At 40.0% G+C, this 15021-nt stretch overlaps 1 protein-coding gene across 3 annotated transcripts in view; it reads right to left on the reverse strand.

Moving 5' to 3' along the window:
- Positions 1-15021, reverse strand: part of LOC119701204 (protein AHNAK2-like) — a 72423-nt gene that overhangs the window by 22094 nt on the left and 35308 nt on the right. For all 3 annotated transcript variants that reach the window (XM_038137490.1, XM_038137492.1, XM_038137491.1), the window contains exons 2-6: positions 3353-3429; positions 2493-2582; positions 1659-1715; positions 913-1054; positions 387-562 (exon numbers count right to left, since the gene is read on the reverse strand). In XM_038137490.1, coding sequence (XP_037993418.1) covers positions 387-562; positions 913-1054; positions 1659-1715; positions 2493-2582; positions 3353-3429 — 542 coding nt within the window. The remainder of the gene's footprint in view (positions 1-386; positions 563-912; positions 1055-1658; positions 1716-2492; positions 2583-3352; positions 3430-15021) is intronic.

Genomic DNA, 15021 nt, shown 5'->3' on the forward strand with positions numbered 1-15021 from the left:
TAATAGAAAAATCTTACAAAGGAGCTTTGGATGAAAATTTTTACCAGTATTTTGCATTTCTGAACATACTTAAAAGTATTACAGAGATTACCCACGTCTGTTCCATCAGTGGACAATTAACAATTAAAAAATGCTGACTCACTAAAGAATATTTTTACCCTCAGACAAGATTGTGGATTTATATAAAATCCATAGTCTCACTCAAGATATTTAAAAAGCTGCAAATACTGTGTGGGATTTTTTAAAATCATGAATATTCACACTAGTAACTTTAAACACACGTGTAAGTCTTAAGAAGACACATGCATTTGTTTTACGGTTTTTTTTTCCACACAGCACATTACTATAGTATGTTACCAAACTTTGTAAACTAATCAGAAATCTACCTGGCCTATTCTTTCCTTCTTGTGCTGGGCTGTAGAGTGTTCTGTATCTTCTTGCACAGCAATTTTTCTTTTGAGGCTGAATTGGACTCTGTATGGCTCGGAATACTGGAGAATCTTGAGTGCATCTTCATATTTGATATTATCAAAAAATATTGTAGCACTTAGAAGCTGATCACCTGCAAGTAGAATAATACATAATTTTAATTAGTTTGTGTTTTATTACAGTTTTCTCAATTGTTCTTTGCTTTCCATTCTAGTTTTGTATAAATTACTTTCTATGTGTCTTTTCCACTGTTCCAGTGAAACTGATTTTTTTATGGTACACAAAAAACATTACATTTCATTATTGTTCAAGCAAGTGATCTTAGAAATTATTAATATGGACAGGTTAAGCTCATAGATAACATTAGTTGGTTTGAAATCTACTGTTTCTGACACCTAAAGAGATGGCAGATCACACAGCTACAAATCTCATTATTTAAAGATACAGAATAAAATCAAAACAAAACAAAAAATCAGACTGTACCTTCTCTAAGACTAAATATTTTTGAAGCAGGAGATTCCTTAAGTACTTTTTTAATAAATATTCCTTCATTTCCTCCACCTTTCACACTAAAACCACTAGCTCCAGCTTCCACTTCTGTTTTCAGGGTCACTTCCATTGTCTCCTAGAGATAGAAAAATATGTGAATTTTTAATTTTTATTAATGTGTATTAAAGGGTTCTAAGTTGTTCTACAATAAAAAATTTAGTTTCCTCAGGTACATTTTCAATAGCTCAAGAAAAATTATCCAAAATAGAGGATATATTTAGTGTGGGTTTGATTCTGTTCTAAATTACAATTAAGCACATGTGTTAGGGTTATGTTGAATCAGGGTCATAGGGAAAACAGGTTATAATTTTAAAATGTGAAACATATGGAAACCTTTAGGGCTGAAAGACTGTATTTTCTGAGAAGATGTTAACCACTCAAATTAAAGTCAATGGGCCAGAAAAGTCAGAATAAGAGCTAATGCTGTACTGCACTCAAATCAGAGAAGGCTAAAGAAAGAATTCTAAAAAGAATTATGGAAGGACCACAAATATGACAAATAAATGTTCCTGCCCGTGCTACAACTTGGCCATTCACGAAGTTCCTGATCAAAACAAGTCCAAAGTGATTCTTTGCCTATTTGTCCTTCCTTCTGTCCACCCATTCATGTCTGTGTGTTTTAACAAACTTTACTATTTATAAGGCTCATATCTAAAACTACAGAGTGCTTTTAAACTGACCTGTGGATGACTTTGCTTTGATTTGTCTGTAGAATGTTTTTTGTTTTCTTCTTGAAGCTGAAAAACAATTTTTAATTATTTCAGGTTCAGAAGCCACGGTGCACTAAAGTACAACAAAAGTCAGGTAAAATTCCTGGTTTAGAGCAAGAAATGAGGCTGACTTTAATGGCAACAGAGCAAAATCAGGATCAAGTGCTATGTACAACATGAATGATTTAACTATGCTAATCCCAGCAGTTAATTAGATGCCAAGGCCTCCCTTCATTGTACCAAAATTTGCATTAAATCAGAGACCATTGTAACAAAATTTGCATTTGGTCAGAGACCAAATGTCTTAAGATATTTGGAGCTTTTCTGTGTCCTAATGTAGTATATTGTTCATCTTTCAATTTCGTAAACATAATTTTTTTTTTTTTACTTATTCAACTTCAGCATGAATTTTAAACGGTTGCTTACTTAACATGGCTGTACTAATTAAATGTCTAACTTTGAATAACCAAGAGGTACAGGTAATTTTGAAATACTTATCAGTTAGGTTCAAGCCATATATTCTAACAGGAAAAACACTACAATTTCTTTATGCTCTCTGCCTTGTGTCCTTTACAGAATTAAGTCAAATGCATTTTCTTGCCAAGAAACAAGAACATGGCCAGGAAGCCCAGCACAAAATAAATCCATCAATGAACACAGATGCAGTTTTGGTGGGGACAGGAAGACAATATGGCTGCAGCAATGTCCCACTCTATGGCATGTGACTCTCTGCTACTTGTGGGAGCTAAAGCCTCTTGAATCAAATTGATAAAGCCATGCCTGCATGAAAATTCAGTATCTTGCCTTTAAATAGTCTTCTTCTATGGGATACTCATAAACTGGAGAGGATCCCTGTGGCCTTGGACGAACGTCTTCTACTGCCACTTCATTAACCTGCGGAAAAGACATCACCAGTGGTAAAGGAACACCCACCATTAAACAGTGACTCATTTTTAGGAATGTCTCTCTAGCTGTCCATAGTGTCCTGAGTAAAAATCTTTCATTAGTGATGGTGGATAAAAAATAACCAATAACTTTTTTTTAGGTCAAGAACAAATACAGTTCTCATGTTAAAGCACTCAAAATCACCAGGGATGGAGTTCTGAGAGTCAAAACCCAGTGGTAAGTTTATTTTGATCTTCTTTATGTATCGTATGTATCTACAGACTGAACAGACTGAAAACAAACAGATCAATTAGCAATAACTGAAAAAATTAAAAGTAAAATCCCTTCCCTGCTCTATTTGTCCACCTAAACTTTGCATCCAATGGCTTCAAACTTTATTGCCCTCTATAAGCACACAAACCATGGAAAAGTCCCAGCAGAATTTCTGCTGACAAGCACTTGGCATTCTTCCTTCTGCAGTCAGACAATAGGGAACCTAAACTGTCAAAATCCTTAAAGAAAAGTTACTGTAGTTAACAGCCATGTATTAGTTTGCTAAGTCTGGGTAGTAAACTTATGCCAATGAACCATGGCAAAGAGCAAATGCCTTTACACTGAAACATCTTTCTGAGTTCTGAGCTGGCAGAACTATCACAAGCAAAAATACAACATTTTAATGGGAAGGAAAACCACCAGCAAGACCCAGCCATAAACAAAACATTTAAGATCCCATTTTGTCAAACTGTCATCACAGAAAAATTCAACTCTAAAAAACTCACAGAATCTTCCTCCTCTGCATCTGCATCGGCATCAGCATCTCCCGAGGGCTCGGCCGGTCTCAGCTGTCGTCCAGAACCTGAAAGCAGCACACAGGTTGTTGATGCCTGCACGATCCGCACAGAGCACAGAGCAGTCAGCCTGCAAGCTGAAACCCCCTGCAGCAGCACAGGGGGCTGTACACAGGCCACTGGAAAGGCCTGCCTATATTTAGATTCCTAGCATCACAGAACGGTTTGGCTTAGAAGGGACCTTAAAGATCATCTAGTTCTTCCTACTAGTCATGGGCAGGGATTATAATCTGGTTTACTTCTAATTCCACATTTTCTCCAAGATCGGGGATTTTTCTCTTTCACAAAAGCCTTTACATTTCTGGATATGAGTATTTCTGATATCTTTAGAAAAAGAAAAGCATTGACCATCTTCTGACCCCTGTCTCCTGCACCAGCCCCCACCTTTCCAAAGGGACTGAGCATAGCCCACAGTGAAGGCTTGGAAGGATTAGAGACCAGAAAAAGGGAAGGAGAGGTGTACTTCAGAGGGAATCTGAAGTGTTTCTCTCTGAGTTGTTTTATTCTTCAAAATAGCAGAATCAGTAATTAACAGTTTGCTAATTCACAATGAATTAAATTGATTGAAATTCCTCATATTGAAACTCTTCCTCACTTCTGACAAAGGTCTTAAGAACAGATAAGTATCATGAACCTTGACAGTACAAAAGACACTGTTTTCTTAGTTTTTAAAAGTATTGACGGCAGACAGAGTTGAGGTGAAGGAGATGGACTGTCTGAAAGTATGATTGCCTTGAAACACTTTTAATTGGGCACCAAATAATGAAAACAGCATGGATTAGAAACATTTTCAGAGATCCAGGCTTAGCCAGTAGAGGACAGTGTGGCTGAACAACATATTCCCTAATGCACCAGCTATTCACACACATGCCCAAGTTCTTGTCCCAATAACTATGTCTCTTTCCTGTCTCCATGCTTGTTTTTTTCCAAGCCATCAGGCTGTCTAGCTCCCCAACACTCAGTTCTGCAACTGCCATTACTATACATAGTTTTGGCTCTCCTAAACAGATCCTCTGGCTTAAAAATATGCTCAAGAAACTAGAGAAAACAATTGTCAAGAAGAACTGTGCAACTCATTGTCTCTTTTAAATGGAGAATCTTGGGCTGGAACAGAAGATTTCTGGACGTTACACACACTGTGTGTGCAGACAAGATGGCACGACTTAGTCATGTCTGCAATCACTGACTTGCACATGCTGCCAAGCTCTTGTTAAAGCAGCTGGGATTTTGTTGGTCAGTCACAGTTTTGTGATCTCCTACATTTACTTCTTCCTTGATTTTTTTGAAGATGAAATTATACAGTACAGGCAAAGTTTTGCAAGAGTTATGCCCCCGTGATCAGTGATGGACCACTTTGTTAAGACGGATGGAAACAGTGTGCTTCCAGTGGGAATATTCCCTAACAATCTGTGGGTCAGGCTTCCAAACTTGATAAAATAGGAGGCAATCCACATTAGTCATATGCACAACATCATAATCAGCTGTCCTGCAGTATTCCAGCTCCAGGGAATTAGGATCAACCCAGAACACATCAGGGCTGCCGGACCGTTTCTCCTTTAGCCTTCACAGCACTAGTCCTGACACCTACAAAGGACAATTCCAGCAAATTCTAGAAAATGGTTTAATGTACATTTAAACTCAGGTTAAAGACCTGCTTGAAAATTAGCTTGATTTTTTTCCAAAAGAGCTAGCATTTGCAGTGTTTAGAAGCTCAAAAAATTGAAAAATTAGCACAATCTTCTTAAAAATTTAGACATGGAGTTATGAACCTGTTTTTAAGCATTTCTGCTTGAAAATTCTGGAATCCATTAATGGAGCACTTCACCAAATGTATTTTAATAAGCATCATATGAGGAGAAGAGCTGCAGGATTGATGCTTGATTGTTTAATTTGCCTAGTGCTTCTAAAGATTCAGGTGCCAACAATAAATTTTATGGCCGTTACTAAAATTCCAAGAAATAGTAAGGACTTAGTCTTGTGGCATTGCCATATTTTTCACTTGGGAGAATCCCACCCACAAGCCCTGCAGTCCAGTAGAATGACTTAACAGAAAATTGCTTGGATTGCTGGAGTGTTTGCTCTTCAGTGCAGCACTCCAACATTAACTACAGCATTGATCCCTGGTGGCTGCCAATACTTTTGCTACTGGAAAAGAGACAGGAAAGAATCATCTGTGAGACTTCTTAGGCTGGTTCATTGCAGTTTCTCTTGTTTTACTCTGATGTAACTTCAGGGACACTTTAATTGTCGGGAACTGGAGCTATGCAAGAATGGTACCTCTCCTAAACTGTGACAGTAGTGCCTTTTCCTAAAAAAAATCAACCAACATATGACTGTCCCCAGGGCTAACAGAGAGGTGGGTGAGACTGCATGGAGGGGCATCAGACACACAGATGACCTTCCCTCCCAAAGCTTCACACTAAGGCTTTGCCACCCACCCTGATTTCCCCAAACTCTGCCTAGGCTGCCCCTGATGATAACTAGCCCATGTCATAAAAGACTTCTTGTGCCCTTGATTCCCACTGTAAACTAAGATTTGCTTCTCTTTATTTCCTGATTCAGAATACTTTCAAAAGAAATTATAAAAGAGGGGCATTACAGTACATTTTCAGCAAAGCCTTCTTTCTGAGCAGAAAAGCCTGTGCCAACAAACTATGATTTATATGCATGTCATTCTCATGCCCTGAATAGTAGCAATGCCAACATTTTATAGATTTTAACATTTTTTTATGGACCCTGGACAATCAATGCTTTGTTCAAAATGTTTTCATAAACAAGTTGGAATCTACATCAGTGACTACTTCTAATAGCCACTGGACTGACTTCAGAACAAGGGAATTTTTTGAAAGTAAGCAGTAGGAGTTATATAGGCTGGATCATTTTCATATCATATGACTGAAATGTGTATCTGCTTTTTGAAATGCAATTATTTTAAAATTATTTTATCTTTAGCCTAGCAACCCAGATAGACTGTTTGGGAAAAACCAGAATGAAAAAAGTAAAAAGAGGCTATTTTTTTGGTATTCACATTCAGTGGGCAACAGTCTCCAAAATCACATTTGATACAATATAATGAATTCCAAGTATGACAGTGTCATTGAATTTAAATCAAATGTGCTTTCATGTATTGTATAAAGAGAAACCTACTTTTAATTGGAACACTGGCATATAAAATTCCTGTGATCTGTATACTTAAAAATAAAATAGTACATGAAAATACCAGAGATATTAATAAAAGAAACAAAAATGTCTTTTGCTGATCATGCTAGCTTCTCTGTTTCTAGACTATAGCCCTTTTTCTGTGGTTCTTAGATTTGGGCTTTTTGCTTTTTAAGATTTTGTACTAAAGTTATATTTGCATATGAATAGTGAATTTAAGTGCTCTGCTCTCATCTTTAAGCATCTTACTTTTCCTTGCATCAGCTTCAACGTTACTTCAACACATAATTTCTCTTAACAGACAAAAACCTGATCCATGATAAATATCTGTCCACAGGTGAGAACTTTCATGCTTTGCTCACTCACTTATTAACAATTACACACCCTACACCTTTTCTTTATGCTTTGTCACAACCTCTGCCTTTTCTTTATGAGGATTTTGGCATTTGCTAATTACCATTTCTAAGCTGTGACAAGAAACTAAGAGTTCTGTTTGTGCAGTGTTGTGGAAATAACTCTGAGTCCACAGCCAGTTAGAAAACTTGTACCTTGACACGTGGGCAAGACTGGGACATCTTTAGATCAGGTCTTTTCTGACAGCACAAAGCACGCTCTGGACACATAACCTCATTTGTGTTATTAATAAGGAGAAGGAGGAGAGAATAATTGCAAGACAAACAGCAGCAGTAATAATTTAATGGCATTGTCATTGTTGGCACCGTGTCTGCCCCACTAAAGAACTCGTACATGTAGGCCAGCAGTTTTCATGGTGCTCCCTCATGGGCTTATGTCTTAATGTAAACAAAGTTGTGCATGGCTGCTGTCAGGGACAGCTTCAGCTGGCTCCTGTGCCAGACCTGTCCTCCTGCAGCCATCAGTCCCTGTACCTGCAGGTCTGTCTGTCCCTCTGCCCTCAGCCACCCTGTCACACAGGGCTGTTACTCCTCGTGCATGAATGGCTGGTAACTGCTAATGCATTTCTCCAGAAAGTCTTTTGTTTTTAAAACCACATGCCTCTCTCCAGATGGATGGTGTGCCTGACTTTCCCCCCACGGCTTGCTCTCCCTCTCCTGCAGGTATGGCCATTGCTGGGATTCCTTCTCCTGCCTCAGAGCTCTCACAGCTCCTGAGCAGTGCTGCCGTGAAGTCCCGCAGCCCCTTCTGATTCACTTCTTAGAGTTGAAATAGGGAATACTTAGAATACTTAGAATGTTTTAAATCGCGGGTCCCAGTTCAGGAAAGCACTTGATAACAGGAACACTATGCACATGCCTGACATTAATCTTGGCCTCTCAAGAGCACTTTTTCAGATAGGTAAGCTCACCTGACTTCCAAGCAAGTAATGCTGGAGGGAAATGATCCTGCAAGCATCAGCTGCAAAGATAAGAATCTGAAAGTGTCTGCAAATAAACCCTGTTATGCATGTGCTGTGTTCCTGAAGGAAGCTGCCATGAGGTTTAAACACGGCTATAGCACAGGACCTTGCACAGCCTGCGCAGGCTCGACCACGACCTCGAGAAGGTTCGTGGCACTTCCATAAACAGCTCCAGTGATGCTGGGGAAAACCACCCGCAAGAAAACCAAGAGGTTCATCTTCTACAGAGATTTCCTAGCGCATTCCAGAGACCTGGATTCATTCCATTGTCCTGCAAGATCCCACGGACTGAGTTACAGCAACTGCAGGGCAGGGCTCTGGGGCACGGCCGGAGCGCAGCAGGAATGCTCGGCTGTCACTCTGTCCGGGCAGGCTCCATGGCCACCGGGAGATGCGGGCGCTCTGTCACGGACAGGGCTGCCTCTCCCAGCCCTCCATGGCTGGAATGTCATGTTACTTCACTTGAACCGCTGCCAGCGGGACAGCGGGGCACGCAGCAGCTCCACCTAGAAGAACCAGCCCGTCCGCTCAGCACGGAACGGATGCCACAGCGAAAAAGCAGCCGCTCTGCCCCAAAAAAAGGTGTTAAAGTAAAGCGAGCATCAGCACCGCCCCTTTAGTGTTTCCCCTCTGCTCTGTGCTGCGAGGGGGACCCTCCCCACCGAGCCCTGAAATTTCTGTGGGATGAAGACAAAGGACTGCTCTGTGGAATGAAGATAAAGATTTTGCTGCTGAAGGAGTTTAACAGGCCTCATTATCAGCGGGATGCTATCAGAACCAGCTGGGCCGGTGTTCAAGCTACACTCCTGCCTTTGTTTTGCTCTGGTTTGGCAATGCCCCTTGGCTGCACTCTGTCCCTGGGCTGCATACTTGTGCCGTGATGAACGCAGCTCAGACCTGGGAGTCGAAAGCAGCGGCACAGTCGTGCTAAAGGAGCAGCTACTCCCAAATAACCAACGTGTGTGAATAGTTTCCTTCCATTCAAGGCATGAACAAGATGTTTTGATTCATTGCCTTGGTATGTTAAGCTGCCCTTGTTGGCTGTTAGAGTACTTCATTAAAAGCCTTCAAATCATTTCATCTCAAAACCTTTTGAAGACATTATATATACGTGAGTTACAATCATGAGTCTCCTTGCCCAGCCAGAGGATTGTCCGTGAAGTTAACACTTATTTTTATCAAAAGAAACAGTACTTTGCTCTGCAAAGTACATCCAAGCAGGGAAATGTCTCGGGAATTAAGGTTCCTTGCAGACCACACTGAGCTAGGATTTTATAGAGCATTTTCTACAGGTTGACTAATATCAGGAAAGATGCGTAAGAGCAATGGCAACTAAGAACTGATATAAACACTACCATAAAAACAGCCCCCAGATGAAAAGAAGAGTGAATGGCTTTCCCATGAGTGTGTGTTTATTGATAAGCTCTGCCCACAGATTTAAAAGCATTAAAAACATTCCTGCTCGTACTTCACAATAGGAGCAAAACCTTGAGGAAGGCTGAAGAAAGAAGTTCTTGATTCTTTACCTTTACTCTGATGGTAAAGATAAACTTAATAGAAACCACAGAACAATTCAGAACGTGAAAATAAATCACTGTGGTGGGGCTCTGCACAGACCTTCTCAGTTTGAGTCATATTTTAACATGAAAAGCACAGGGGACTTTTTTTTTTCCAACTGTCAAACTGAAATTTCGCAGATCCCGAGTCAATGGCTTTCATCTAGCTATCATCATTTATTGGTTACTTGGCTATATAGGAAATGTAGTTTGGCCAGATCCACATAACTCTTCTGCTACAAGGACAAAATATGAACTAAAGGACTTCATTAGTCTGATATTTCACCTCTTAGTGAAACAGAATCATGTTTCCTACAAGTAACAAAAAGTTTGAAAATAAGATCTTAACCAAAGTTTATTGCAAGAACATTAGAACAGAGTGATGTCCAAAAGAGACAGCAAAAGCAGACAGCAGTGGTAGATAGCTGTATTTGGCTCTCCTGGACAATCCCTCCTTTTCCTAGCTAAAACATGAGTGAAAAACGCAAATGCTCATGGTACCCAGCAGGCAACCAGAGGTTTGGTGCTGCTTCCCCTAGGCCATGGTTCTGTCTCAGAAGCACAAGTTTTGTATCACCTCCAGTTTTAGTCTGTTTGCATGGAGGGTAGGTATAACTTCCTGCTCTGTGTCTCTGTCTTGCATGTGTTAGGCAGGAGTTGTCCTCTCTCTCAGGTTTTATGAGACAGAATGGGTTTCCAGTCTGTACTTTACTTCCTGCACAAATTCATACAGTGTTTTCTTGCATAGTCTTGTGATAATGGAATAACTGTGAATCAGGACCCTCTCTGACAATTATAAATTAGGATTTTTCCAGGATTGCAGGGCCTGTTCTCACAAAGATGATGAGAGAAGGGAATCACTTTTTAGCAATTGCTGCTATGTGTGCCCAGTCTCCTGGACTGAACCAAAATTGTTTACTACCCTTTTGGACAGAAAGCGAGTTAGCAATTCATAGCCAAATAAAGCAATAAAGACTGGTCTAATCCACTCTGATCCTCAACAGTTTTATCTCCTGGGACTCTCAACAGTTTTATCTCTTGGGATATACTGCTTTTACTTGCAACTGATTTGCTACTGTGCCATAAACAGTTGTATGGATACCCAAATAAAATTTTCCTAGAGTGTCACTGCCCATCTGGATAATCTGAGTTTTAAGAAGGGTTTCAGAAATGTGTTGCAAATTAAGACCTCTCACTTGCTTACCAGCTTGAGAAACCCTAGTGGGAACTACTCTGCAGCTATTTGGTTATCCAATATATTGATTAGGCATCTTGCAGTTTTCTCCCCTCTGAAAGAAAGCCCTTCACCTCTACAACAAACTACACTTGGGAAGGAAACACACAGCACATCTGCCTTCCTCTCAGAGGAAGGAGTTGATTCCTGCTGTCCTCCCTGTTGTGAACTCAGCTCTTACCATGACTCGCCCAGAAGCACAGGGAGGTGGGTGCCTACTGCAGATAAGGCCCATAAGGATCACAATAATTAACTTTGCCACATTCCTTCTCCTCTCTGATTCACCCTTCCAAGAATTCAGCCTTCTACCAGAGCAGACTGCCTGTTCCACTGCCAAAGCACAGCCCTGCTCAGATTTATAAATGAATCAAATGAATGCATTTATGGAAAATGATCTCTCTGCCTGCGTAGGCTTGATTGGCAGCCCCGAGACTCAATTTCTCTGGCCACAGAGTCAATATTTCTTAAGAAGAAGTGGTTGTAACACCAAGCTGTCTCTTAAGGTAGCCCAGTACTGACACACTGAAGAAAGATGCTAATTCTCAGTGGTTTTGGTAGAAAGCACATTTGTTCTGCAAGAATAGGTCTTAAGATAAGAAGAGGAACTGCTAACACTTTGCAGAAAGCCCAAAGAAACTGATGCAGGCTTTGTATAAATGGCACTTACCACTCCAAATTAGAAACAGACATTTCAGCCCAAGCTGCTAAAAATGCGCTTCAAACCCTTTGCTTAAAAAAATCCTCATCAGAATCAATGCTCAGTAAAAATGTTTGTGTTTAGAGATAAATATAAACACATACATACATACATATATAGAGAGAAAGAGTTTGTACTATGATCCTTATGGCCTTAAGGTCCTTGTGGTCTAGAAGACTTTTATTTCTCCTTACCCAACTGATAAAATTCAGTGCACAATCAAGTGCCCAGATACAGGAATATTAATGGAGTGATGCTACTCTGGACATCACTTTGGTATGCTGGGCACAGCCCCTCTCAAAACAGGAATGCAGAAAAAAAACTGGTAGTTTTCCCACAGCCTTTTCTGGGGGCTTTTATATAAATATCTGCCTTTGGAAACAGGTTTTCCTTGAGAGAAAATTCCCTGGGCAACTTGTTTGGATGTAAATCACCACAGAAGAAAATATTTTTAAGCTTTTAAATTCCTTAATGTATATGTAATACAAGAGATACGGAATAAAGGTGACAGAAAATTATTATGGGAAAATATTTTACATCAAAGATAAAGTTAACAGTTCCCTCACTTTGTTAAGATAAAAATCTTTTCTGTCAATAAACACTGACAGTAGCAAAATAGCATTTGGCACAGCTCACTTTTCCTTGTTTTTGTGTGGTAGGAGATTCTCTTTAAAATTAGAGAGAATTTCTGGATGCAGACTGTGGGTTTACAAAAGCGTAAAATCTCATTTACAGACAAACTAATCCATTGAGTCAGATAAATAAATAAATTAGCTTAGTTCTGCCCACATCAGTGTAATTCAAATCTGAATAAATGGACTATAAACTTGGCTTTCAGTCACAAAAAGGTCAGATTTCAAAATAATTGAATTGGTCACATACCAAATTCTTTTTGAAAATGTTGTCTCTTGATTTCAGGCCACTGGCTTTTACCTCTTTTTGGAACACCTTTCCCTAATAAATGCATACCTTTCCCCAGCATTTTCTAAACGTGTTGTTTGATACATGTCTTCTTTTACAAATTAAATCTGTTAACTTAATCTGCATTGTTTGAAGTTAGAAATCATTATTTAAGACTGAAAAGCATTGGAATTTTAAGTGCATATTAATTTACAGAAGGAAAAACTGATGCTGACAAACTTTTGTTGCATTATATTTTTTGAAAAAAATCAAATTGAATCTTTGCATGTGGTTTTTAAATGGTGCAGTACTGATTTTCCATTTCTGTGCCTCCTAGCACCCAAAAATAACAAATCAAAATGCTTGCTTAATAGATTAGAGGGAAACACAGTTTAGTTAAGGAAGTAGATTTCAGTTTTAGGTTCCACAGACACAAGTATAAACGATAGGGAGAAACCATTTCTTTCAAGACTCATTACTGCAGTTCGGGATTTCTTTCTGGGTAAAGACTAAAATAGCAAGAAAGTAACTACACTGTGGCTCATCCATGTAGTAACTGGTGAATGAGAGTTGTTTGAAAGCACTAAGAAGACTATTTCTTGGATTTGATTATCAACCCTAACACTGATTCATAACATTTTTAAACATCCAGAGCTTCTCTGTAATACGAAAATAACGATATCTAATGGAAATTAGTAACTTTATCATAATGGTCTGTTCACACTCAGGTTAAGTATCTTCTAACTCAGTTAAAACAGGATGCATTCTTTTTAGAGGCACGTGGTAAGGTTTTTCTTGATAAACAGCTGTGCTAAATTCAGACCAATTCATAAGGGAGAGTAAATTACATTTTACTCTTCAGCCAGATCAAGGGCTCCACTGAAATAAAAGAGCTTTGTACCAATACAAAGTATAAGGAAAAGGAAGATCCTGGAGCTTCAGTTACAGTTTTTGAGATCTGCTGCAAAAACTGTAGATCTTTCCAGAGTCATTTAAATCTGTGCAACAGGAGGACAATCCAGTGGCTTGTCCCCACTCTGAAGAATAGCAATGACCACCTTAATTGGTGGAGCTATGAAGAGTTTGAGTAAAAGGAAAGAATGGGAGGCACCTGGAGATGCCCTTCAGTCCATCTGTAGGGTTTTCTGCACATCTTTGCAAAGAGTATTTTTAAACCAATGGAGTTTTACTACCTGTGCTGTCCAGCACCCTGCCTGATCCAATGGCCCCATGAGGACTCTGCTGTCTGAGCAGCGGTTCAGCTCCCTGTGAGTTCTGTGAGCAGCACAGAGACCACTGCCCTCTCCTAAGGAAGGCGGATTTGCATTCCTTGCACTGTGCACAGCTTACAGTCAATAACACCAGAAAAGGAAAACGATTGCTACCATGAAATTATCCTGTCTAAAACAAAAGGCTCCACCACCATCTTACTGTAACATTTTAAAATACTGAAGTCCCAATGTCCTCCACGGAGTGAGATGTTAACAGAGTTTTAGCAGAGACTGAAATATTTGCTTTATATAGTGGTGTTGGGGCAGTGTTGACAGAATTCTGCATCTACAATGAGAGCAGAATTTGTTTCTTTTTTCATTGCAAATACTTTGAACACTACTTAATCCCACTTTGAACACTTATGAAGAATATCTGCCCCCATTTGACCAAAACAAGAGTAAAGAAAATCACTCTGCTGACCTTAAAGACAAACGCCCAGAGAAATGCCCTCTTCTTCTTTTCAGAGAAATCAAGTGCAGGGCTTGATGAAAAAGGAGACATGGGAGAAAAGGGCAAAGACAAACCCACACATAAGCCCAGAGTAAGTCACAGAATCATAGAATAATTGAATAGTTTAGAAAGGACCCCAAAGATCATCTCATTCCAACCCCCTGCCATGGACAGAGGCACCTTTCGCTCGAACAGGTTGCTCAAAGCCTCCTGAAGCCCTGCTAACCAAAAACCAGATCCTTCTACATCAGGGAAATCTACTGTGGAAAAATTATCCCTGGGCCAGGGTCTCAGGGGTGTGGGACCCAGACTCAGCAACACTAAACAAAGCTCAGAGTGAGGGTTAAAATGTAGGATCTCCTGGGGCATGTCCTTCTGCTGGGGGGTTGGTTAAGGAAAAAAACTTTAGTTTTGGAACACAACTTAGACAATGGTAGGTCTTGTTCCTGATCCCTGAACTTCTAAAGCCAATTCTCAGAGGGCTCAGGCACACGTGTGCAACGTGCATGCTGCTGCAGGTTTATCCTCTGCAGCTGGAACCATTGGCCCTGTGAACAACTTCTAGAGTGGCTGGTACAAGGAGGTTCTGATGGATTTGTTACTCTTATCCCTTGGGCAGGTGTGGATATTACAGCTATGTCACTCTGCACACCTCTGCAGCAGGGAAGGTCATGACCACTTCACACATATACCTTCAAAGAGAGGGATCTGAAAATGCATCTGAACAATTTCTAGGGAAGTTTAGGTTCTCCTTGCAGAGCAGTGCCAGCTCAGGAATACTGGAAAACACGTTTTTCATGCATATGTTTTTTATTAAATGCAGCTGTCAAAACAGAGCAGGGCTCATGTTCCTGAAAAGGTGCAGGGATGAGAAGACAAATGGTTGGAATAAAGCAGGAATGTGCCTACTCTGCCTAGGCAAAAATCACCACTTCTGTAGAGCCTTCAGGGCAACCT

Source organism: Motacilla alba, chromosome 5 (assembly GCF_015832195.1).
Source record: "Motacilla alba alba isolate MOTALB_02 chromosome 5, Motacilla_alba_V1.0_pri, whole genome shotgun sequence".
In the NCBI taxonomy this organism is placed as follows: domain Eukaryota; kingdom Metazoa; phylum Chordata; class Aves; order Passeriformes; family Motacillidae; genus Motacilla; species Motacilla alba.